The sequence below is a fragment of the Ovis aries genome, chromosome 9, assembly GCF_016772045.2.
Source record: "Ovis aries strain OAR_USU_Benz2616 breed Rambouillet chromosome 9, ARS-UI_Ramb_v3.0, whole genome shotgun sequence".
Lineage (NCBI taxonomy): Eukaryota > Metazoa > Chordata > Mammalia > Artiodactyla > Bovidae > Ovis > Ovis aries.
The window spans coordinates 82,567,526-82,594,847 of NC_056062.1; the positions used below are offsets into that span (position 1 = coordinate 82,567,526).

Sequence of the window (27,322 nt, forward strand, 5' to 3'; positions counted from 1 at the left end):
AAACCACCTATGGCAGAGTCAGAGACAGAATACTCTACATCCAAGCCAATAAACAAACAGTAGCTAGAGAAGGCAATGGCACCCCACTCCAGTACTCTTGCCTGGAAAATCCCATGGGCGGAGGAGCCTGGTAGACTGCAGTCCATGGGGTTGCTAAGGGTCGAACACGACTGAGCGACTTCACTTTGATTTTTCACTTTCATGCATTGGAGAAGGAAATGGCAACCCACTCCAGTGTTTTCGCCTGGAGAATCCCAGGGACGGGGGAGCCTGGCGGGCTGCCGTCTCTGGGGTCGCACAGAGTCGGACACAACTGAAGTGACTTAGCAGCAGCAGCAGCAGCCGCCGCCGCCAAGGCTCTGGGGTAATACATTCTAGGGCATGATTTCCATGAAACAGTTCTTTTGAATTAAAGATCTAAAATAAAAATTTCACCCCCCGCCCTCTAGTTTGGGCAGGATGTTTTAAGCCTTGAGCATGCTCAGCATATTTTAGAGATTCAGAATTTATGATTCTCACTTTCAACAAGTACAATTGATTATACTACAAGTATGCTCATAGTTTAAGATTCAAGAGCACCAGTACAATAGAACACAGAATAAATGTAGCATTTCGCTTACATTTATTTCAGCATAAAATCAGTCTGATATTCTAGCAGATGATGGTTCTATTTAACTTTGGAGAACTATTTTAAATCATTACAATGGGCTTTGCAGAAGCTAGACAAAATCATATTAGGAACTCACTGAAGTAACAGTAGAGTCAGTGTCTGAACTGCTTGCAAAAAAGACCAAAGAAAATCACTAAAATGACTATATCCTACTATCGAATCAAGTAGAATAAGTTGAAGAGCCATGTGAAAACAGTCAACATGATCTCAGGTGCAAAGCTAACTGACCCCTGAAGTGAAATGATCAGCTTGTAAGTCAAGAAGAACAGCTGAAAGGCTTGAGACCCTAGAGATGGTTTTATGCTTAGATCTTGGCATGTTTTCGGGAATTGACTGCTCTGTCCGTGTCTCAAAAAGAGTGCTCAGTTCTGAAAGGGATGACCAGCAGCAGGACAAAAGGACACTTTGCACTCTCCCAGCAGTATGAAACTGATCAAGCCTTTTGGGAAATAAATTTGGCAAGACATTAAAACCTTATTTCCCTATATCCAGTTCTAAAGAAATCAATCAGAAACTGACCATTTTATTAGCACGTTTACCTAGAAATTTCTAATGATAGGAAACAAAACAAAACAAAACCCGGCAAATAGACTTTCTAAATGAATTATATGCTGCTGTTAGATACAGAATTAAAGATTGAATTTTTTTTGTATATTAATAGTGGCTCTCATTTAGTTACAGAATAAGACTTTTTTATGTGCTTATACTTTCTGTAATTTCCAAGTTTTATTTTAGCACACTGAATAATGTGGGATCTGAAATAATGAATAGAAACTATATTCAATCTTATAATACCTTATAATGGAAAAAATCTGAAAAAGAATATATATATATAAAACTGAATTGCTTTGCTATATACCTAAAACATTGCAAACCAACTATATTTCAATTAAAAAATAAATTAAGCAAAAAGCGGACAGAAATAAGGCAAAGCCACCAACCTGCTGAACTTCAGCTGCTGTGCTCCTGAAGAGTTCGATGTATCTTTTACCCAACAAGTCTTTATGCTTCCTCAGTGCGTTCTGTGCGTATTCCTCGCAAGCAAAGAGGACAAAAGCATCCCCTGTGGGCCTACCATCTGGGTAGGTAACAAAGAGGATGCCTTCCTTCCCCCCGGTGATGGGGCAATGCTGTCCAAAGAAGGCCACCACTTCATCAGCCGTGGCCGTGAAGGGGAGCCCCCGCATGCGGACAATGACTTGGTTTTCCTTGGAGAGAAACTGGGCCACCTCATTGGATGTACCTGGGAAGACAAACAGCAGGCAGCACAGGGAGAAACGGTTAAGACATCAACTTCACCAAAGTTAAAATGGTGACATCTTTGGCAATGTCCTGAATTTATAATTAAGACCTGCACTACCCAAAGAATTCATAGTAACATTCCAGGAATCAGAACTCACTTCCAATTAACTTGAAACTTTCCCCTCTACCATTTTCATAAAATACTTCTCTTAATTTAAGAAAGTAGCCATACAGTTAAATCATGGACCAACAATCATATTCTTGAAGAAGAAGTAACTAGTCGTGGTGGTTAAGGGCACAGGCCCTGAAGCTAGAATGCCTGGGTGCAACTGTGGCTTTATCATTTTCCAGGCTGTGACCTCAGTCAAGTTTAATCTCTGTACCTCAGTGTGCTCATCTGTAAAACGGGAGTAAAATTACCTACCTCATAAATTATGAGAATAAGTGATTACATACAAAGCATTTAGTGATTTTTGTTATTGTTTTCCTAATTACTTATTAGGAAAGGTCCAAACATACTCAAGTAGAGAGGATAATGAACACATTTGGCAGCTAGTTTCAACATTATCAATACTCTGCTGAACATGAAGCATTTTGTACAATGCTGCCTTGTAGCAAATACTCAAATAAACACTCAGTCAACTTTGCCACCTGCGATGTACAATGTTATCTACCATGGAACCTCAGGACCATAGCACTTCCAAATATACTTTATGCCCAATGAATATCAAACACTGGAAACCCTATTAACTTGAAGTTTTTAATTTGGAAACCTTGGTTTATTTCAAGAAATAAGTGCAAGAAATATATCAGCAAATTGTATTAACAGAATGTTGTTACTACAAGTTTTACAGTTGTAAAAATTTTTATCAGGGATAAATAACAAAATGATAATGAAGGAATATAAGAGTTTTCTGTATTTAAGTGAAAGCTACTTTAGCATATTTTGGCAATATGTGTCCAAAACCCCTTAAGATGTCCATATTCTTTGATCTAGTTATCCCGTTTTTAGGAATTTATCTTAATGAGTGGCACATACAGAGATAAATAAATATTCACTGCAACATACTTAGCGAGTGAAAAGTTGGGCAATTGGAGCTTACTTCCAATATGATTGTTTTCATAAAAAATTATGGTAAATATAATTGCATATGTGTGCTAAGTCATGTCCAACTCTTTGTGACTCCATGGACTGTAGCCCACCAGGCTCCTCTGTCCATGAGATTTTCTGGGCAAGAATTCTGGAGTCAGTTGCCATTTCCTTCTCCAGGGGATCTTCCTAACCCAGGGATCAACCCCTCATCTTGTGCCTCTGCTTATTGGCAGGTGGATTCTTTACCACCACCTGGGAAGCCTGGCAATGAGCACTGAGAAACATTGAGATATTTAAGAAGATATTCATAATATACTAAAAGGAGAAAGGAAATTAAAGCAATATGAGCAAAGAAAAACATCTGCTGGACAAACCACAGTTGACATTTTTTATCTATTATTTTTAGGTTTTACAGTTACAAATCACTCCAGAATTAGATAAAGACTTCCTATTCCTACTTCTTTTTGACCATGTTACTTCAAACATCACGTATTCTAAAATACTAGAAGCCAGAAAGCTACCATGTTCCTGGCCACTGATGAGTTATGAAGTTGAGAGAAAAATTAGAAGCAGATATGCAACGATTCCAGGTATTTGGGTACGGCCGTTACGGCTGTTTGAAAGTTTTCAGACTATTTAATTTCTTTCATGAACGACTCTTTCCCTTTGTACGTGACTTTACATGTACCCTTTGGCCTTTGTATAGAAATATGTTTAATTGCTATTTAACTACAGTTGGTTGACTTAAGCCTTAGGACAAGTGTTACACTACCTGATACCACTGGATATTTCTTCCTCCTGTCAAAAGAATAAAAGTCAACTCCTATGTTTCATTGGGAGTAAAAAAACATTCATGATTGTATTTATCTGCCTTTGGTATATAAGTAAAATTTTAGATCCTTCTCAGTATAGCCACATTGTATGAAAGGTACTCACCGCCAGCAATTTTAAGAAAATCTTCACCTGTTGCTTTGTAAACCTAAGGAAAGACAAAGGGAAATGAAATGCAGTTTCTGAGCCTTCTGACGCGCACACTCGTTCAAGACGCCAGGCCTGTCAGACGGCACCTTGTCAGGCTGAGGACGTACCTCGATGTACCTGCTCCCCATGTGATGTTTGTGTCTCTGCAGAGCTAGGTCTCTGTGCTCCTCGCTCACAAACCTAACCAGGGCTTCTCCGTTCCTCCGACCCTGGGCATTCAGACAAAGCGCTGCACCGCCCCTTTGAAAAATCACAGAAAACAATGGGGGGAAAAACAACAACAGTGAGGAGGAAAATGACAGAGTATCTATTTATCCCCTTGGGACTGTTAAGTCAAATAGAGATTAAGGAAAAACCAACTTGGCAATATTGAGTCCTTTGAAGAATCTTGCAATATCTTGATCCGAAGACTGCCATGGTAAACCTCGTGCCCTGACTACTGTGTTGTCATCAATAAGTTCCATCTTGCTGCTGTGGATCAAGCAAAACTTCAGCTTACGTGATTAATGCTAGGCAGTCTGACGTACTACCCCCTCCTAAGACACCTGGCCTATTTGCACTTGAGCTATTCTTCATTTGGAGTTCAGACAAACTTGTCATACTGCCCACTATACTTCGTAACTTCAAAAATTCTCTGGGTATATAGTTCAAAGTACTCTTCAGGTGGGTAACTACAAAAAGGCAATGCCCTATGCAAGTTCAGCACAGCTTAATCACCCAGCAAACCGCCTATCAGCTAAGTTGCTGCTTCCTTGTTCTCACAAGAACCTGAGATCAATTCATAGGAAGAAAAATCCTCCCAATACCCTGATGGCCTTTAAGTTCCTAGAGCTGAGAAGCATAGGTTTAAACTCATTCTCTGATCTGGCCAGTACACCAGTGGGGTTTAAATCTAGCTTGACTGCAAAAACTTAAGATTCCCATAAAGCTGGTAATTAACCCACATCAGTAATTCGTGTGCACGGTCAGAAGTCTGCCATTAAAATATCTCCCCTATCAAACAGGGAGGCATCATAGAGTGTTTATGAAAATGCTTGGGAGTTCCCATACCTTAATGAGTCATTTGTAAATCACCTATTCTGTATTTTGACATCTTTTGATGTTCTATTCCTCCCACATTTTTATTTTCAGTACTTTGAGGACATTTTCTTAATGAGTCACTTTTCCCACAACTCAATAGGCCTCACTGTCTCTCTAATGGGCAAAGATGTCAGAAGTTTCTGTTCACTTCAGGCACCAAGTAATCTCACGCAAGCCAGTGCAGTGATGTACAAATAGGTCTACCTGTGATCACAAATGGAGATACCAGCATTTCATACTTCTCCCCAGTTATTTCCTGTGCTTTAAAGTAGGAGCTGATAGAACATGCTTAAAATTATCTCAGCAAAAACCTTGTGAACTCTTTTAAGCCCTAGGATTTTCCCCCTTGGAAATTTTCCAGTGAGGATGGACAGTTCAGAGAGGCTAAACTAAAAATCACAGATAGGAACACAAGATGTCCCTAAGGTCTCAGTGACTAAGGATACAAATATTTCATTAAATGTTAATCCCCACATCCAAGCTCACTTTAAATCACAATCTCCATTAATGAATGACATAATAGTAGAAAATGGATAGCCAAAAGGGTCAGTAAAGTCACTAAAATATAAGGGGAGTTAAATACCACAATATGAATACAAACACATTGAAAGACTCCAATGGAGTAGTATGCAAGTACTTACCAAGTGCCACTTTCAAATTTGTAATTTACTCTCTCTGGATCTGAAAACCTGTGATCTAAAATGAGAACATACAAGTCATCCTTTTAGCTGGAGAAAAAGCTGTGAGTGTGTGTGGGGGGGTGTGTGTGGTGGGGGGGGGGGTGGGGCAGAATGGGACTCAGAAGCATAGGTGACAGAAAGTGGATGGGATCAGATTCTAGGTCCCTACTGTTATAACACCAGTACTTACTATAAGGGTCTGAAATCATTGCTAAGATTATATTTCCCATATCTTCAACTTGAGATGCTCCATACCGGGAGGCTGAACTATTCTTCTCAAAATTTAAACCTGGGAAATTAAGTTAAGGAAATATTTTGGGGAGGTAAAATGAGCTTGCTTGTAACCCCAAATTAAACTGTCATGGAGCCAGGAAGTCAAGTAAAATGCATCTAGATTGAAAATTCTTTGAAATCTCAGAATAGTTGTTTCCCATCAGCCTGGACTTCACCCACAGTTTTTGAAGTACCCAATTGCCCCTTTGGACTAAGATGGCCAAACAATTCTGTCCTGAGGAATAATACCAGGAATAAAATGTTTATTGAGGGGTAGAGAATGCATGAATAATGAGCACTTTACTGTCAAACCATGAAGTATACAGTGAAATTAACAGAATCCCTCCCTTACCTTTACAGCACACACAGGCAACCACCATGCTGACCTAAAGATATAGTTACATCTACCAAAATCACAAGGTATTAAATGGCTTTAAGCCTAATGTTCAAAAACTTTTCAGATTACTGACAACATTGTATCTCTGATACTATTTTTATCCTGAACTCCTTTCTACAAGATTTTTGGAGTACCATAACACAGCTATCTTGGATGGCAACAAATGCTTGTCTTTTCAGAGTAGATGTGTAGAAACAACTCCAGTACTCAGGGCCAACCGTGACCAATGTGACTTCTGATCATGTGAGTACACTGTCTGGATAAGCCAGGAAACATGACTTTTAAGAAATGCATGGCTCAAGTTGTGTTGAAGACGCAACCAAAAGAGGTTTCTGCCAGGTTTTATGAATTTGCAGTCTAAAGCATGTGACTTTGTCAAAACAGTTAACTTAGAAAGCCAACAGTCATTAAAATGGTTCATTTCTTTTATTTTCAAGTTTCAGTGCTACCGTCACTTTGTCATGAATTCACTTTGTTATAAGTTTTATAGTGTAGTACAATGCACATAAGAAATAATACTACAGGACTACCTTTTCTCGAGTTTAAAATGAAGACAGCCATCTGTATGGTGGTTGTTAACATGTTTTATAAAAATGTTTTCTGACTGGTATTTTGTAATATGGGTAAAAAATGAAGACAAATATTAATAAAAAGTAGGTACCATTTAACTGTGAACAAAGAAGATACAACGTAAAAACAACTCAGAGATCTCTTTCCCACCAAGAATTATGGTCAGTCTTCTGAATGAGTTATATTCTTTTCTGTTCTCAATTCAAAATCCTTTTCTGTTTCATCCACATCAGCTTCCTCTTTCCCTTCTCCAATAGAGACATCGCATTGCTTTTCCCCACACTGGGCAAAATCATTTTTCTGTTGTCTCTCAACCAGTTACATTTCTCTGTAGTTAAATATACTGCATGTAGAAAGGCAGCCATATGTTCCTTGGCAAATTACTTAACCCCACTAAACTTCATGCTATTTGTAAAGCCAAAGCTGTGGTCACCTTTACCTTCCTGGACTTTTGTGAAGATTAAATGAGATAAAACAAGATGAGGACACAAAGCAGGCATTTAATACTTGAAGCTCCTCGATTTTAGGTGACTGACTTTCATAACCCACGATAAGGACACTTTAAGAGGGTCACTTTATGACTGAAAAAACATCTGAGCTCACCAGATGCCTTTTTGTATACTCATAGGATAATCAAGCTAAAATGGTGGATAATTTCTGCATTCCGTCTTTACATTAATCACCGAGTGATGAAATAAATGTGCTGCCCACTGAGGGATTAGAAAACCAATCCCAGGAGCTGTTCAAGCAACCAAGTAATGACCGCTGACCGGGGTCATTAAAATGATTGTCCTTGGTCAATCTGTGACAAAGGAGGCGAGACGACACGATGTTGGAAATGGTCTCTTCAACAGATGGTGCTGGGAAAACTGGGCAACTGCTTGTAAAAAAATGAAATTAGATTATTCTTTAACACCGTACACACAAAGAAGCCCCAAATGGATTAATGACCTAAATATAAGACCAGACACAATAAAACTCTTAAGAGGAAAACGCTGGCAGAACACTTCCTGACAGAAACTGCAGCAGCATCTTTTTTCGACCCATCTACCAGAATAAGGGAAATAAAAACAAAAGTAAAGAGATGGGGACCTACTTCAACTCAAAACCTTCTGCATAGCAAATGAAACAACAGAACAAAAAGGCAACCCACAGACTGGGAGAGAATATTTGCAAATGATACGACTGTCAACAGACCGGTTTCCAAAATTTACAAACACCTCATGATGCCTAACAACATCAAAATAAACAAGTCAATCAACAAATGGGGAGAAGACCTAAATAAGACATTTCGCCAAAGGAGACATACAGATGGCCAAGAGACACATGAAAAGATGTTCAACATCACTAATGATTACAGAAATGGGAATCAAAACTACAAAACTACAATGAGACACCTCACACCAGCCAGAATGGGTATCATCAAAAAAAAATCCAGAAACAATAAATGCTGGAGAGGGTGTGGAGAGAAGAACCCTCCCACACTGTTGGTGGGAATGTAAATTGATACAGCCACTACAGAGAACAGTAGGGAGATTCCTTAAAAAAGCTAAAACAGTGCTACCACAGGACCCTGCAATCCCACTCCTGGGCATATGTCCTTGCTTGTGCGTACTCAGTCGCTTCAGCTGCGTCGGACTCTGTGTGACCCTGTGGACTGCAGCCCACCAGGCTCCTCTGTCTCCAGGCGAGAATACTGGAGTGTGTTGCCATGCCTTTCTCCAGGGGATCTCCCTGACCCAGGGATCAAACCCGAGTCTGTCTCCTGCATTGGCAGGCAGGTTCTTTACCACTAGCACCACCTGGGAAGCCCCAAAACAGAACATTCTTGGGTGTGCTCAGTTGAAGCACTGAGCATGTATACTTGAAGAAAAACATGATCTGAAAGGATACATGCACCCAAACATTCCCTGGAGCACTGCTGACAACAGCAACCTGATAGCCTGGAAGCAGCCTGAACCCTCCTTAACAGAGGAATGGACAAAGAGGATGTGGCACGTATATACAGTGAACTATCACTCAACCACTAAAAGAATGAACTAATGCCACCTGCAGCAACATGGATGGGCCTAGAGACTGTCATCTGAATGAAGTAAGAGAAGGAGAAATACTGTATGACATCCCTTATATAGAGAATCTAAAAAGAAACGATACAAATGAACTTATAAAACAGAAAGACTCACACACTTAGAGAATGAACTTACAGTTGCCTGGACACACTGGCATATTTAAAATGGAGAACCAACAAGGACCTACTGTATAGCATAGGGAACTCTGCTCCATGTTGCGTGGAAGCCTGGATGGGAGGGCAGTGTGGGGGAGAATGGATCCATGTATGTGTGTGGCTAAGTCCCTTCCCTGCTACCTGGGACTATCACAACATTGTTTGTCTATGCCCCAGTGCAAAATAAGCTTTAAAAAAAAATGATCATCATTGGCAGACTGTACTGGATTTATTAATTCAGGGCCATTTTCAAAGAATGTAATAACAGGACAGAAAAACTGGAGCCAAAGGATGAAGATACTTTAGGAAGACAACTGCGCTAATTTTTCTGGGGAGATGGGAGGGCCTTTAAGGGCCTTTACAGAACTAAGAAATAAGAGCTGTGACTAGCCATAAAATATCATGTAAACTATGCCACCAATCATCCGGAACCCTGCAATTCTTATAACACTTTCCCTCTTGCAAGGGCCTACAATGAAGTAAAGAGAAGGATATCCAAGAAACAGAGACCAATGCCATCCATCATAAAGGCAGGGTTTCTCAACTTCAGCATCAGTGGCATGTAGGGCAGATAAATCTTTGTTGGGAGTGGGGATGGTGTCTTGTGTACTATAGGATTTTCAGTACCATGTTAACCTCTACCTACTCCCAGTTTTAACAATTAAAAATGTCTCCTCCCCCCACCAAAAAAGTCTCCAGATTTTTGCCAAGTGTCCCCAGGTGAGCAAAATCTAGCCCCGGTTGAAAAACAGCATTAAAAACTAACAGCTCCAAAGAGTAGCAACTTAACCCCTTACTACTGATTCAGAGAAAAGTTTTATATGTAGGAGATCATTACTGGACAGAAAGTTTAAAGATATCTGACCAAGGAAATACTACATAAGGCAATTTGATGCTGTGGCAAAACCCCAATCAGCAGAGACACACACCCTATACCTTAAGGAACACGGATGAAAACACAGCAAAAGGCAGCCCTTGACCCTCATTCAATTTTTGGGCAGCCCAGAGAAAAGTATGGCTTTCCTGTTTTTAAAAGGATTGTAAAGAAAGAATGAGAAGAGATTGCATGTGGCCTCCAAAATCTAAAACATGGCCTCTCTAGCCCTTTAGTGAATAGGATTGCTAACTTCTGAATTGGAGGAATAAAACTGCCAAAAATAGAGAGTGCTTTAGAAATATTTGCCACATTGTAACGTTCTATCCCAAAGCAGAATCTTGGGGGAAACTAAACTTCGAAGGAATTGGATGGGGAGAGTATGCTCCACTCAAACCAGTTTTTTCTCTTCTGTGACAAGAGGCATAAGCCTTGTCACCTTTGCTCAGGTAACTCCCCTATAAAATCCTCTTATCTTCATAATCCCTTAACCAAATTAGACCATGGGTCACTCCCACTCAGCACCAAAGCCTCCTTCAACTGCTGGAGGTCACAACCATCAATCTGAGTTGATTAGATACTATTTCTATACAATATTACTATGACTCTCCTCAACTCTACTTTGCATTTCCTGAGCACAGGTTCCCTTTCCTCTGATCTCTTTCCATCTACCACAGCACCTATTAACTTCTAAGATTCTACTGACATAAACAGTGATATTTATTACACACCATTTTGTGCCAAACACTACTTCCTCCTATACTTTTGCAGTAGCCCTGCCAGGTGGACGACAGTGAAGCCAGACAGATGATGAAACTAGACGGAGAGTTCTGTATCTCACTCAAGTTTCCCAGCTGGCAGGTAATGGAGCTGGAATTATCATATAGTTCTGATCTGACTATGTGTATGCAATTCGCTGCCCCGAGATAAACAGCTCTGTTTAATTTGTTTTGAGCAACAGTTTGTGAGGAGCTTTCTAAATGCATATATGACATGTATATGTATGGCTGAGTCCCTTCACTGTTAACCCAAAAAAAACTACCACAACACTGTTGACTGGCTATGCTCCGATACGAAATTAAAAGTTTAAAGTTTGAAAACCAACAAACAGAAAAGAGGACTAAGTGACTAAATTCTCTAGCAGGGGTCATGATCCCGTCTGAACCTGAGAATACTCGGATTACATCTAAGCAGACATCCTCTCAGTTGTACTAAAGCTGAGAAGGCGTTTTATCTAGTTTAAGTCTAAAACCAACCTATGGAAACTACTTTCGGAATAATACATGTAATAAAATAATAATTAACAAATAAATATATGAAAGCCAAGTGAAAAAGAACAGAAGTAACAACGTGAAGTACCCTGTTTGTGTAGAATAGATCTGCACCTGAAGAATTATTTTACTGAACTCGACTTTTTGAATTAAGAATGTGTTGTAGACATTTGGCTAACCTGGTTCCACATAACAGGTCCCAACATGTTTCCCTTCAAGTCATCACACACCAGGAAGATCAGCAGCTCTGAGCTCCTAGCAACTTTTAAAAGTCACCCAACCTCCTGCATGCCCAAACCACCCCACTCAGCCACACCACTGTCTTTGGAAGATTCATTCAGTTTTGAGTAATTCTTACCAGAACGTAACATGAACACCACATAGAGGAGAGTGAGAAAAACACGTTTAGTACTGATTCTTTCTGCTATCAATTCATAAGTGTATACTGGATGACCTGCTGTGCGTCTGATCTTGAGGGAAGGAAAGATGAGTCTGTGCCTCCTGATTTATGGTTCGTCATGCAGCTTACTCATTCTGCCCTCGAGGCGGCCGCAACAGCACCAACAGGCTTGGCCAGCTCTACAAATGAGACACGCCGTGAGCAAACGCGGAAGGGTAAAGCCAGACATGTGGGAACAGAATGAGCGTTTCAGGCTACACCTGAGCTAGGGCTGCACTGACACAGATCTCGGAGACCTTTGGAGACCTCGCTGGTAGCTTAACAGAGGGTGCCCGGTCAATGAAACAGATCTCAGGGCTTAACCCATGCTTATACTATCTGAAGGCAGAGTTCAGAGAGAAATTTTACAGAGCACCTCAGTATCAACTGATCCACTCAAAAGAAGTTCCCTTTTTTGACGGCCTGAAAGGCGACACATGTCGTTTTAGAACACTCAATTTTCCCTGATAAATAGCATCTTTTTAAAACTAGTTTAAAACAAGTTTTTAGTTTCGAGAAGAAAGCACACATATAAAACAAAGGCATTGTGGACCAACTAAATTTAAACCATGTTAAAATTGCATCACAATTCAAAATTCTAACTCAAGGCCATTTTTCATTGCCATTAAACAGTAGCCCCCCACCTCCCGCCAAAGACAAAATTTGCTTCTTCCCCTTCTACGTTTTTATAGTCTAACACAGCTGCCTATATTGCCAGACAGACATTTTTCAATAAAATTCCTGTGTAAAGGAATAGACCACAAAAAAAGTTGAAACAGTGCTCCAAATAAGAACTGAATTTCCTATAATTATGTGAAGGAAAAAAGGGAACGTGATAAAATTACCCTTATAGGAGTTGCATAATTTAAAAAAATGGGTTCTAGGCAATTCCCTGGTAGTCCAGTGGACAGGACTCTGTGCTTCCACTGTAGGGGGCACAGTTCAATCCCTGGTCAGGGAACTAAGGTTCCTCAAGCCACACTGAATGGCCAAAATAAAATAAAATAAAATAATCGAACAGGTTGTACAAATAATCTGCTATATTTTAAAGTAAGCTTTGAAAGAAGCAAATAAGAATGCCGCTATTAAAGAATGTAACTAAGATTAAAAGCAACAAAAACTTTTTGTATAATAAATGCTGGGGAACATATATCTGTAGTTTTAACTCTTCCGCAGAAGCCTACACTTTCTAAGAGGGAGAGAAAAATGAGATTCATCCTAACAACTATTACTTCAGGAGGAATTATTGTTAACAAAAGCACAGAACTGACAAGTCAGTTATACCTCTGAAGAAATAAGCTGGAAGTAGGGGCCAAAGCAAAATAAAAGAAAAACTTTCACCTTAGAAAAAGACATTTATATGGGATAAACAAATTAGGAGAGACTCCATGATAATGTTTTCAAAAGCCTTCTACAACAAAACAACTATCTTAGAATTCCCAAACTCACATTTTAAAAGTAAACTATTTTATAATCAAAATAAACCACATAAAATTAACATAACAACTCTGAGTGCTGGCCAAGAATATACAGTATTTCTAGTCACTTTAACTTATTACACACCACAAACCAGACTACTGGCCGATTTGGCTCACATCATGGCCGTGTGGTGCCAAAGATAATTTCTTCCCCACTTCAGCTAACAAGGTCAACTAGCAACCCAGCTTAACTAGGTGATATTTTAAACCCCTTTCATATGCAAAAAGATACCAGCGAGGATTCAGCATTTGCCTCTATTTTTTTAAGAAGGGCAACGAAGGTGTGTGCGACCACAAAGATCCAGTTCAACGAATCATAACAAACAAGTGGACTTCCCTGGTAGCCCAGTGGTTAAGAGTCTGCCTGCTTATGCAGGGGACACAGGTTCTGCTCTGGAAGATGCCACATGCCTCAGAGTAACTAAGCCCCCAAGCCTCTACCAAGCCTGTGCTCCAGAGGCCATGCTCTGTAACAAGAGAAGCGACCACAATGACAAGTCCAGACACCGCAACTAGAGAAAGGCTTCTTGCAGCAACGAAGACCCAGCGAAACCAAAACAACATTTTCTTAAATAAAAAACCAAATAAGCCACCATATTACCCAGCAATACCACTTCTAGGGCATATACTCTGAAGAAACCAAAACTGAAAAAGACACGTGTATTTCAATGTTCACTGCAGTACTATTTACAATAACTAGAACATGGAACGTCCTAGTCGTCCATCGCCAGATGAATGGATAAGGCTGTGGTAAAGGGAATATTACTCAGCCAAAAGAAAGGAATGCACTTGAGTCACTTCTAGAGAGGTGGATGAACCTAGAACCTATTATACAGAGTGGAGTCAAAAAATCAAATATCATATGTTAATGCATATATATGGAATCTGAAAGGATGGCGCTGATGAACCTGTTCAAAGAGCAGCGATGGAGATGCAGACAGAGAACAGACTTATGGACAAAGGGTGGGGGAGGAGGGAGAGAGAAACGGAGAGAGGAGCATGGTTGCACATACATTAACGTAAGTAAATAAAAAGCCAATGGGAATTTGCTGTATGACTCAGTGGACTCAGACTGGGGCTCTGCGGTAACCTGGAGGGGTGGGAATGGGTGGGAGACAGACTCAAGAGGGAGACAACATAAGTACATCTATGGCTATTCACGTTGATGTATGACAGAAATCAATACTGTAAAATTATCAATTAAAGATAAATCTTATAAAAACAAGCACATAAGCGCAGAATGAACCACATTCACACACTATTTTACAATGGAGAAGCTAAATTAACCCTTAAGTTTACCTGTACTAACATGTAGCTGACATGTTAAAAGGCCTATACCCAGTCTCACACAAGGTTAGAAAACAATATTTAGGTGTAAAATAGTTTAGATAAGGTCCTAAATCAATAAAGAAGTCCTTTCAGTCATCAGCAGCTGGCTCTCTTTTTCTATGACACTCAACAACCCAGTCTACACTGGAGAGTGCATGGTAGGGCAGGCAGTGGCTGAGTAGCTGCATGAACCACAGCATTATTCCTACAATAGTTACACCCATTTCAAGATGGGGAAACTGAGGCTGTAGGTCCAGTAAATTCACCCCCAGGAAATCTGACCCCAGAGCTCGTGTTCTTACCACTCTGCCAGTAAGGCTATTACATCCATCTTTACCATATGGGAAAAACAGGCCACTGTTACCGAGTTAGTCGGAGAAGGCAATGGCACCCTACTCTAGTACTCTTGCCTGGAAAATCCCACGGACGGAGGAGCCTGGAAGGCTGGAGTCCATGGGGTCACTGAGGGTCGGACACGACTGAGCGACTTCACTTTCACTTTTCGCTTTGATGCATTGGAGAAGGAAATAGCAACCCACTCCAGTGTTCTTGCCTGGAGAATCCCAGGAACGGGGTAGCCTGGTGGGCTGCCATCTATGGGGTCGCACAGAGTCGGAGACGCCTAAGTGACTTAGCAGCAGCATCAACCATTAGTAGCACGCCCACAAAACATGTATGGTTTATTCCTATCACAAAGTGGTGAAACACACACACACACAAAGACACACTCCTAACACTTGGATGGGCAGACAAGAGTGGTTTAGTGATTTTTTTTTTTACCGTGACATTGTAAAGCTGCACTAGTGAAATGGCATTTGCTAATAATGTCAAACAGCATATATGGATGTAATACGCTTCTACTGGATTGAAATTTTACAAAATTAACTTCCCTTTCCCCCTGAATATTATAGTCTCAGGAAACAATATAAATTTATAAGGGAGATAATCTATTTAAATAGGCAACCCAATAGTCAAATAATCTTTACAAATTCTAGAATTTTATCCCCTAGTTAACAAGCAGGATGTTTGCAATCGGACTCAGGTTTAAATGCTGCCATTTCTAACTTAAGACAAAACCTCAAAGCATCAGTTTCCCTAGCTATAAAAAGAGGGCAATACTTCCCTCCACTGGGCTCTTGGGAGGCTATTACTGGGATAAACAATAAACGCCAATCGACAGTTCTCCACTTTCACCTGCTCTCTGGATAAGGCCATACTTCATTTAAAATGAGTTCTCAGTAAAGGCTTGGTAAAATGAAATAAACAGCGGTAAAGGTCTCGATTAACGAGAATAAATCAGCTCATGAATAACAAAACTAACAAATAGGTCAAGAAACCAGGAGGAAGTAATTCCACTCAAGATAGTGGGGGAAATAGGTTTGTTCTTAAAAAACAAACAAACAAACAGGTAAGTCATACAAACAGCCTCATAATCAAAATGGACTTTCAGCAGGGGATAAGTAGAATTAATTTCTCCCAAGGGATCCATGATAAATTTCTTCCTTTAAAAAAAAAATTACATGGGCCCCAATTCCTATCATCACACCCTTACCACTTCACCTGATTACAAAATGCCAGCCATAGTTCACTTGCTAAGTGAGGTCTCCTCTCTACTTAGGACTGCATAACTCAAAAAAGCAGGTAACAAAACTGCAGCTGGAATAACTCAGAGAGGCTCTAACATTAACTCCAGCAGTGGTTTTAGAACCAACACAAAGACAAAAGAGGAAAATAAGTGCTAATATGAGAACCGGAATCTCATACAAGAAATGCCTAAACCTTTTATCAAAGCGGTCATACTGCTTCATTCACATCCAGGGTTCACAAAGCTTTCACTGGGAAATGCCATAAATAAAAGTGAGGCCTGAGGGACTTTCCCTGGTGGCCCAGGGGCTAAGACCCCACACTCCCAGGTTTGATCCGTGGTCGAGGAACTAGAGAAGGACTTCCCAGGTAGCTCAGTGCAAAGTAATCCACCTGCCAATGCAGGAGACTGAGGTTTGATCCACAGGTCAGGGAGATCCCCTGGAGCAGGAAATGGTCACCTGCTCCAGTATGTCTGCCTGGAAAATTCCATGGACAGAGGAGCCTGTTAGGCCACAGTCTACGGGATAGCGAAAGAGTCTGACACAAATGAGCACACACACGTGCCTGAAATGGGGCCTAACTTAGCTTTATTCATAATTCACCTGTTTATTGTAGTCAAATATTTCCGATTTTCAGTTCTATGGTATTTGGGGGGCGGGGGGGACCAAAATTGCCAACAAATAATTATGGAGCTAGAATGAAAAGAAATGACAGGAAAAAAAAGTCAGCATAGCATATTACCCATTCACCTAAAGGTCAGATAATGCAAAAATTATACAAAGGTATATGGAAATTTTAAAGCGTATGGAGCATAAATCTGTAGGTAATATAGCATGAAGTGAAAAGTAAAAGTGTTAGTTGCTCAGTCGTGTCTGACGCTTTGCAACCCATGAATTGTAGCTCACCAGGCTCCTCTGTCCATGGAACTCTCCAGGTAAGAATACTGGAGTGGGTAGCCATTCCCTTCTCCAGGGGATCTTCCCAGTCCAAGGATCGAACCCAGGTTTTCTGCATTGCAGGCAGATTCTTTACCATCTGAGCCACTAGGGAAGCCCAGATAATACAGCACAGAGCAAGTAAAAAGCCCAGGTTACCATACTGAAGATGTTTATTGATACCCCAAATCTTATATATGTTAAGCTCTTAAGAAACCAAGGAGAAAAAATGGGTAAGCTTTTAACAAGTTATCTCTCAACTGAAAATACATTGAAAAAAACCAGAATACCTAAATGTAAGAACCTCTTGTTTGTAGCTATGCAAATTTTTACTAATATCTGACTTATCATTACTAGAGAAAGATTTTATTTGCTAAAAGAGATACTGCCTTTCCTATTCAAATTATTTTTCTATTAGACTTTCCCTCCACTATCTATTAATACTTTGCATAAGTTTTTGATTATTTTGTACCAGCACATTGTTTAGCACTTGTTATCAATGGAATTGTGTCCCTCCCCAAACTTCACGTGTTGAAACCCTAACTGCTAAATGTGACTATCTGGGAATAGATTATTTAGGAGATAATTAAGGTTAAATGAGGGCACAAGGAAAGAGCCCTGTTAGGCCTGTGGCCTTATAAAGAGAGGAAAGAACCACCTCATTCCTGGCTGTGCCAGGCCCCCACCCCATTGTGAGATGCAAGGAGGAGACAGCTATCTGAAAGTCAGAAAGAGCCCTCACCAGAGATGAACCATGATGGTACCCTAATCTGGGACTTTCCATGCTCCAGAACTGTGAGAAAATAAATTATGTTGCTAATAAGCCACCAGTCTAGGGTATTTGTTATGGCAGCCTGAGCTAACTAATACAGCATTCTAACCAACAAAACACATAACACATGTTTTTCTACTGTCCCAACCTTCTAATGAAAACTCTTGTGAAGAATTCCTTCAAATGAGCATATTCTACCCTTCTCCCAACTGCTGGGAGCTAAACCAGTAACTTAGTGAAAATCGCTCAGTTGTGTCTGACTGTTTGTGACCCCATGGACTGTAGCCCACCAGGCTCCTCTGTCCATAGAATTCTCCAGGCCAAGAATACTGGAGTGGGTAGCCGTTCCCTTCTCCAGGAGATCTTCCCAACCCAGGGACTGAACCCAGGTCTCCTGCATGGCAGGCAGATTCTTTATCATCTGAGCCGCTAAATCAGTTATACTAAAATTCTAGCTATCTACTTCCAAGAAAGCAAATAATGAGTTTGATCTGCTTACAAATGGTTAGGAAAAATATCCAAACTATCTTTTTCATCAAGAAATTTTGAAATAAAAACCAGGCTTTAGCTCCTGAAAAAGAATGAAGTTTAAGAATAAGCATCTGTAACTTAAAAGTTCCTGAAAATAACCTGAATCTGACTTCATGATGATTCTCATAGTGGCTTTGGGTGGGTCCCCAACACCTCTATTACTCAGTGTTACATATGATAGTTGGCACATAATTGCTCATTAGTTAGCACTTTAAAGACTTACTGTATGAAAGGTGATGGGTCATTCATGACAAGATTTGTGATGATAAAATTTACTTTTACAGTACATGATGCATCAGATATATTAGCTTGGTAATGAAATAATTTGGGGTAAAATCTCAACCTCATTTTATCATCTCAACAGATAAGTTATAGTAATCACCACAATCTACATGTGTTTGAAAAACAGAGAAGATTAAACAGGGTGCCAATGATGAACAGCTGTTTGTAAAGAGTATACATCCACAATTTAAAAACCCAAACACTCTTATCCATTCAAAAGAAGCAGAAATAAACACCAAAACCAAGATAATCAAGAATAAGTGGCCTTAGAATTGTCAAAAAAAATTCTGGTCTTCACATTCAACCATTCATCAATTGAAAAAACAAAATAAACAAAATCAAGCCACTCCCATAATTCAAAATTGAATTCTATTTTATATGTTCACCTCACAAAAATCAACATCTAACGCCAGGGAGAACACCATTCAAATTCAGTCAATTATAATTACTTTGATTGTACTGTTTTCCCCTAGCACTAGAGACAAATTTTGGACAAGTGAATTTTCATACAATGTTTTAAAGTTTCTTGAACTGTCATGTTTTCCTAGAGCTGTCTTCTCAAATGATTCCTGAGTCACCACTTAAAGGATACACTCTGTCATTGCTGCAACATCCAGTTTATCAATATCAGGTGAACCAGGGCAACACTTCTTGAATTCTTTTCGAAGATCAAAAAAGGAATAGAAGCATTCAGGCAATAATACATTCTGAGGAAGGACAAGGTAGATACTGTTAACTAGACACATTTAATTCAGTAACTCCCTAACAGTTAGGAACCTAAGAACTGAATGTAATTATATTTTACCACAATTAAAAAATTTTTTAAAATTAAACAGTGTCTTCATTTTTTGTTAAAGTATTACATCCTATATAAAAGTGTCATGAAAAAATAATTCATTTTAAGGCAGTGGATTATACGTTTGTGCTCCACTATGTATTCCTCTAAAACAGTTCTGAAGCTATAAAACATTTAGGCTACTATATTTTATATTTCCTGTCTGATAATACAATGTTCTTTGTCTAGCCACAATTATGTTAGACCATCTGTACTTTTAGGAAGGGATATTAGTCCTCTCAGTTTTCATACAGATGCATATGTTTACAACATATGTCTAGACCTAGGACCCTAAGTCTTTATCAAAATATAGCTTTCTATTAAAACATAGCTTAAAATACTGGGTTCTGATAAAGCATACTCCACACACTAAAATTAGAATAAGATAGCAAATTCCTGATTACCTGAAGAGGATTATTTTTCTGCCAAATTACAGTCCCACATTAGTTTTCCGGGTCATTATTATTCTGGCTAAACCTTGAGAACTCAAATTAGACTTAAAAGAATATCTCACAAATCTCAGTGGCAAAGAAGATATGGTTCCTATTGACTAGCATCACTCTTATAATTAAACAAAGCTCAGTTGTCAGAGCAAATATCACACTATTGTGTCACTTTTCTGAGAGAAAAAAAATCCTCACTGAATAATTTTCAAAGTTTAGTTTTGTTACAGTGACTTTAGATTTGTCTTAAAACTTCAAGACAGTCTATGTTCACTTATTAGGAACTTGTACATTATAAAGTCAAGGATATAAACTTTTCAATGTTTGTGACCTGTAATGTTTATGCAATAATGTCTCTAAATTTCCTTATTGGATTTTATTAGATGTGATTTGCTTACGCTATATTTGAAACAGGTATCAGTATATAATGGTGATGTTTTCAAAACAGGCAATCTTGAATTGTGAATCTTTTAAGATTACCTACAAAAATGCTTATTTAAAAGCTGTTTACAATGACAATAACTCAAAAGTCCAACAATAAAAGTGTGGTTTAAATAGGTATATCCATTTATGACAGTGAATTTTTTTTTACTGCTTACACAAAATACTGATATTATATTAAACTTAAAATAGGCTAAAAGATTTATGTAGTATGAATGCTCCTTGTAAAAGCAAGGCTTTTTTTCAAAAATCTGAAAGAACACATTCAATTATGTTTACATTCAAAAAACCACTTTGTTTTCTGACTAGAAGGATTATTTTGTTTTACCATTTTCTTATTTTTCTATAATGAATAGAATTATTTTCATTATGATGCTAAATTAATTGTTTTAGTTTTATCAAAATCTTAACAGAAGTTACTCAGGAAAATTTTTCTCTGGAGGTTGTCTCACATCCAAAGCAGTGTGTCTAAAATAAAAAAAACTGCTGCTTTACTCCAACCCAATAGAGAAAGATTAAATTTTATCCTTCATATGAGTTTGAAGGGAAAAAAAAAATTCCATATATGTATCTTTTTCTGGATTGAGGGTATAGCAATTTGTTTAGCATTTAACTAACAAATAACCCTCCTCTTTTCACCAATTACTAAGGTTGCTGTAAAAAGAGGAGTTTTTATCCAACTCATGATACAGGAACTTGAGTTTCTCCCTTAAACTTTTAAAGTTGTCATTATACATTTCATTCATTTCTTTCCTTTCCCTGCTGGAGTAAAAAGAAGTCTGCACTGACTACTCACTTGTGACATCAACTGCCAGTCTACACTTTTTATTACAAGATTTACCTCACATACCTTTCCTTATGAAAATATTTTACTTCCATCTTTTCAAGTTCAGTGTCTGCCTATCACAATAAAAAGTTACAGCTCTAACTAATTAAGTTGATAAGATGAACTACATTAACAATAATTGGTCACACTGGGTTTGCTGTCTATGGGTACCATTTTTTCTCAATCCCTCAGTATTCTTCCCCAGAAGGGAAATCACATCTACATAAGATAGTTATCGTTCTCATTTCATACTTTTTTCCATACCAGAAAGATGAGTAAAGGTAAAAGATGAGGCTGACGCCATCACTTTGATACAAAATTCAATCAGTTGCACATTTACTTAAAGTCAGACAAAACACAGTATGCTATCATTAACATTTAACTAGTTACTTAAAAGAGTGCAAAGCTTTTTAATGAAATCATTAGAATTACACTCTAATTTGAAAGATTTTTCTTTGCTCCCTCCTTTACACAGATGGGAATATCACGACGTATTAACTACAGTTTTACCCACTTTAAATGTCAAAAATTCAGCTAATATGCTCTGGAAAAGAGAGAGTGTCAAGCCTCTCCAAAACTTAACATACACAAAAACAAACTTTTAAGTCTCCAAAGGGTATCTATAAAACTACTGTTACCTCAAATATTTCTATAAAAGTGTTGCAAATTTTTTATTGTGGTAAAAGATACATAATACAATATTTACCATTTTGACGATTTTAAGTGTGTAATTTAGAGGCATTAAATACACCCACATTGTTGTGGAACCGTCACCATCACTCCTTTGTCATCTCAAACTGAAATTCTGTACCCATGACATACTAACTCCTCATATGCATATTTTTAAAATAGAGAAACCTGGATAAACCGTTGCTCAAGCCTCCAGTCACTGCTAAGGCCTAATCATTTATTTCTGGAAACGGGTACTCTTACCTTCTTAGAAGCCTCAGGATGCAGAATTTGCCTGACATGAAGCTGCCCGTCGGTACACAGACAGAAGGAGGTTCCTACCCCAATATTCAGTTCATTGCTCACTGACTGGTTAAACTGGAAAGAACAAAACACATCCAGGGATGCAAAAGATGCAGGATTCACTAAACTCTGAAAAGTGACCCCTCTTATTTAAAACCAGAAAAAACCCAGCTAACAGCTGCAAAGAACACCACTTTGGGGCAACATTAGAAGGACCTAGTCCCTCCAAACGGTCCAGCTTCCTTTAGACAGCGGAGTTTTCCAATCAATCCTCAGTTAACCCACGGAAGAATTTAGTAAATGCATCCTTCAACATCCCTCCTCCTTGCATTTTTGTAATAAATCTATTCAAGACTTATAAGTCAGAGGTCTCATTTCATCAGCAAATTGCCTTCTGATTACATCATTCTCTGGTGTTTTTTTTTTTTTCCCTGTTAAGATGCTCTAGACTTAAAGATGCCAGTTTCTGAAGTAAATGTGGCTAATAGGTATATAGAAGGCTTCCCTGGTGTCTCGGTGGTAAAGAATTCGCCTGCCAATGCAGGAGACGCAGATTGGATTCCTGGGTCAGGAAGATCCCCAGGAGAAGGAAATGACAACCCATGGACAGAGGAGCCTGGTGGGCTACAGTCCATGGGGTCGCAAAGAGTCGGACACGACTTAGAGACCAGTCAACAAAAATGGGTACATAGAACTCTGTTAAACGTAGTATCATGTCTCCTGTAACACACCCCAGCAATGGTAACTTTCCCCTGTAATTAGCAACTCTTGTTCTAGGGCAGAAGCCGGGAGTACGCAGGACACTCACCTGCGCACAGGTGTTCAGCGCCCCGCCCTAGCCGCGGTCCAGTACCCGTCAGCATCCTAGTTTTCGGGTCACCTCAACCCCAGCTAAGGGGATTCCACTACTTTCGCGGCCACCCAAGGGGCAGCCCCACCTGGTCGGGACCACAAACCCTCCCGGCGCTGGGCCCAAGGTCACTAAAGAGGTCAACGGAACCGGAACCGGGCCCTTGGGGGAACTCAGGAGCCTGAAACCAAGCAGCAACCCCCCACCCCCGCGGTTCCCACCCAGCAGGGGCGCCCCCTCTAGCTTTCCGCGCGAGGCTTGCCCGCCAGCCGGCAAGGCAGCGCCCCCTGCCCCGGGGGCAGAGCCGCAGACCACAGCGGGGTCTCAGCCTGGGGTTGGGGGTGCTCGGATTCCAGCTCCGCTAGACGCACGACTGGAGAATAACCCGGCGGATATCGGGCCCCAGGAGCGATTCAGGAAACAGCCGGAAAACTTAAGTTTTGGCCCGAAGACGCCGGGGGCTGGGCTTCCCAAGCTCAAATGGTAAAGAATCCGCCTGCAATGCAGGAGACTCAGGTTTGATTCCTGGGCCGGGAAGATCTCCTGGAGAAGGAAATAGCTACCCATTCCAGTATTCTTGCCTGGAGAATCCCGCGCACGGAGGAGCTTTGCCAGGCTACTGTCCTTGGGGTCGCAAGAGTCGGACACGACTGAGCAACTACACCACCACCACCACCCCGGGGAGCTGGGAGGCTTCAAGGAACAGCGACTTCGCCGCGCAGGGTCCACCGAGGGCTCCTAGCCCGGGTCTCGACACCCCGCCCCGGGGACCAACGCACGCCGCCTGGACGCCGCGGATAGGGTGGGCGGCGCGGCACCGCGCTGTCACCTGTCGGAGAGCTTGGTCCAGCTGCGGCGCCGAGGACAGGCTCTCGGCGTCGAGCTTCGTTTCTTCTTTGCAGTCCTCCGTCAGCTCCAAGTGATCCGGTCTAACTAGTACTTCGTGCAACTGTCCCACCTCCGGGAAAAAGAAAGAAAACAAACAAGAAGCAGGGGGTCAGTTTCCCCTCCCTGAACGCGGGGACCTCCATCCTCACCCTCCTCCCTCCCTTCCCCTGTGGGGAAGGCCCACTCCTCCCGGCGGGTCCGGCTTCAGAATCCAGGCTCGCGCGTCGCCTGCGGCTCGGGTAGCCGAGAGGTCGGTGCAGCCCTGCCCCCTAGCCCCACCCCCACCCGGATCAGGTCCGAAAAAGCCCTAGAAGTCCGCGCTCGGACCCCCCAGGGACCCCACCCCGCCTCCGCCGGGCGGCCCCCGACGGCAGGAGAACAGAGCTTGGCGGCGCCCGCCTCCCCACCTGGGCCAGATTTTGGAGAGCTGAAAGGGTTGGTTCAAAAGCGGCTGGAAGAGAAGTCTGGTTTTCTCCTTGGATTCTCCAGACCTCGGGTCCAACCTCACCAGTGGGCAAAGGAGAGCAGTTGTTTACCTACTTCACTCCAACTCGGACTAGCTTCTGCCCCCACGCCTATCCCTTGGACAGAAACCGTGCAGAAATACCTTCTTGTTGGCCAGATCCACGACTTTCCATAAGAGCAGGATCAGCTCCTTCTCGTCCGAGCCCAGCTTGGCCCCGGTGGCCCCAGCCGTGATTCCGAAGAGCACCACCAAGTAATCCGGAGACGCCGTCATGACGATGGGTGGGGAGGGGGAGAAGGGGGGTCGGGAGGCGGCGAGGTGGGGCGGCCGTGAGAACGAGGGAAAACCTGTGCTAAAATCTCTGCGAAGGAAAAAAAAAAAAGAGCGCCCACCCACCCCACCCCCCTCCTCCTCCTCGCCGCCGCCGCCGGTGCAAAAGGCGGTAACCAACCACCCTAGCCCTCACCTGGCCCGAGCTCCACGCCCTGGGCAGGAAGGGGGGTGGGAAGCAGGGCGAAGGAGGCCTGCCCTTTTTGAATTCAATGGCCCCGTGCGGCTATGCAAAAAGCTGGGAGCCGAGGCTGCACCCCCGGGAGGCGCGCAATGGCTGAAAAGCTTTTCTGTTTTGGGATGTGGCCCTACCTGCCCGCCCCTTCCCCCTCCCCCACGTGGTGCAGGTAAGAGACACCTGGCGGGGCCGGCCCATTGGCTCCTTCAAACCACGACGTGGCAGAGGAGGTGGGGGAGGAGGCCGCCCAGGGCCGGGGGGGGGAGAGGTGGGGTGGAAGGGGAGGAGGGGGCGGGAGACAATGGCTGGCTGATTGCGGAGGGGAGGGGGAGACGCTAGGGGCGGGGAAGAGGCGGCGGCCACCCAGAGAGGGAGCCGAGGCCGGACCTTGAAAGGGTGAGGCGTCGAGGGCGCGGAGGGACGGGTCGCCCGTGTGGAAGGACCCGAGAGGTTGAAGGGGTGGGGGCGAGGGGGGTGTGCTGGGAGAAATGTCGGCTGTGGGGAACGAAGCCGCAGGTTCTAAAGGGTCAAGCTCAAAGGCCTGGCGCGGGGAGGTGAAAGCAGGACAGAGGTGAGGCCCAGGTGCGGAGCTGCCCGGGGCGCGGCGCCCTGAGAGGGCGAACTGCGGAGGGAGGGACCGGCCAACGGCGGCCGGGAGGTGGCGGGCGCGCTGGCCAAGCCCCGGAAAAGCCGCTCCCGAGCCCAACACACCTTTAAGTGCAAACAGCGGGCGGAAGCTTTCCGGCCGCCCCCCCCCCCCCCGCCCCCGGCTCGGGGCGCACGCTCCTCCGGACCGAGTCACTCACTGCCCACCTTGGGGAGTGAAACCTCCGCGCGCGGTTGCGCGGGTCTCGGGGGCGAAGAGGGCTGGACTCTCGGCCACCAAACAAACTTTCGGGCACCGTGGACCCCCACGCCGTTTCCTCTTAACTGCTCCTCCTCGTTCGGTGCTGGCTGCTCGCTGGAGACTGCAGCCTCCTCCGGTGCAGGGGCCCACTTCCTTTGCTTTGCCCTGGCCCCTAAATAAAATGTATCGAATACTGTACCTGATGTTTTTCTAAATCAAGCCAAAGCAGAGCTTTTTGCACAGTTCGTGGCTCAGATCTCCCGCCCTCCACCTCGTACCATTGCCTTTGTACTTCTGTGTCGATTTGGCCAAGTTCCCCGAGCGATCTCCCTACCTTCGTTCAGCTAAACCTGCCGGGAATTTGAGCGCCCACCTTAGCGGGCCACCACCACCCCCCCCCCCCCCCACATCGCCCTGCTCCCTCGTCGGACGGCCGTCTGGTGGGTTCTGTTGCCGTTTTCCAGATAAAGTGCTGGGGATGAAGTTGGATTTTTGTTTGAAATCGATCTCTTATTGGGAACACAACGCCGTCTGAAGTATTCCTCATTCGGCTCCAATTATCCGGCCCTTTACTCATAGTGGGAGAACCGGTAACCGTACCCCAATCACTACAGTAACCCGCGCCAGGTACAAATCTGAGCCCCTTTCAGGATGCTCCGGGGACGCTGGAGATAGGGCTTTGCCGCCCAGAGGAAGCGCGGGCCGAGAGGGCCGGTGGCGGGAGGGTTTCAGGAGCTCGAGGCCGCGTGGACAGTCGCCACGCAGGTAACCGCAGAGCGCGCCCCGGGAGAGCGGGAGAATGAATGCCGGGCACTACGGGGGCCTCCGAGAGGGGCTGGGTACCAGCCTTGTCGGCAGCCGGAGCCCCAGCGTCCCGTGCTTTCAGGTGCGGGATCCGGAAGGGCGCCCATAGCCCCCTCCGCGGGCTCAGCGGCGTCAGCCTCGCCCCGCCCAGGCCGCGCGTCCCCGCGCGCTCTCCCAGGCCCGCAGGCGTCGCGGGGGCAGGGACTGGGCGCGGAAGGCGGCAGGGAGGGACCTGGAAAAACCACCCAGATTGCATTGCAGTGGGCGAGGCCGCCGGAGGAGCCGGTTCCCCCGAGCCGCCTGCCCGCGGGGCGTTCTCCGCGCGCGGTTCCCAGGCGCTCGGCCCTGCGGGGCGCGGGGCCTGGTGCGGGGCCCCCGCGCGGCGGCGGCTGGTGCGGGGGGAACAACCAGCCCTCCCCACACACACACCGGGCGGGAGACTGTTGCTGAAAAAATGTTACAACTGCTCCGGCAGTCCTGCCCCACCCGTCCTTTCAGGCCTTTGGTGTCGGGATCTGGGGAGTGCGTTTTGGGTAAACGCAAACTTGATTACTTGCGCGTTTGCCGGGGATCCGCGGCGTTGGGCGCGTTGGGATCGAACCTCAGAGCTAACCCCTTTTCTCAAAAGCCTTGTCTGCTTCCTCTTGAAGGAAGTTGATTTCCTAGTAACCGATTCTTTTTAATCTGAATTTTAATTCTTCCAACTACACAGACAGGAGGTTTTTTTGCCTTAC

General features: G+C 43.0%; 1 protein-coding gene across 7 annotated transcripts in view; it reads right to left on the minus strand.

The window, feature by feature from the left end:
* The window catches only part of ESRP1 (epithelial splicing regulatory protein 1), a 60,815-nt gene extending 35,189 nt beyond the window's left edge, over window positions 1–25,626 (minus strand). For 5 of the 7 annotated variants that reach the window (XM_060393943.1, XM_027973221.3, XM_027973218.3 and 2 more), the window contains exons 1-10: window positions 24,571–25,626; window positions 23,905–24,033; window positions 22,187–22,300; window positions 19,301–19,415; window positions 5,937–6,035; window positions 5,708–5,762; window positions 4,347–4,457; window positions 4,094–4,226; window positions 3,942–3,984; window positions 1,612–1,913 (exon numbers count right to left, since the gene is read on the minus strand). In XM_060393943.1, coding sequence (XP_060249926.1) covers window positions 1,612–1,913; window positions 3,942–3,984; window positions 4,094–4,226; window positions 4,347–4,457; window positions 5,708–5,762; window positions 5,937–6,035; window positions 19,301–19,415; window positions 22,187–22,300; window positions 23,905–24,033; window positions 24,571–24,702 — 1,233 coding nt within the window. In that variant the 5' untranslated portion in view covers window positions 24,703–25,626. The remainder of the gene's footprint in view (window positions 1–1,611; window positions 1,914–3,941; window positions 3,985–4,093; window positions 4,227–4,346; window positions 4,458–5,707; window positions 5,763–5,936; window positions 6,036–19,300; window positions 19,416–22,186; window positions 22,301–23,904; window positions 24,034–24,570) is intronic. The other 2 variants (XM_060393944.1, XM_027973219.3) reach the window with 1 other exon arrangement.
* Window positions 25,627–27,322: the final 1,696 nt, after the last annotated feature.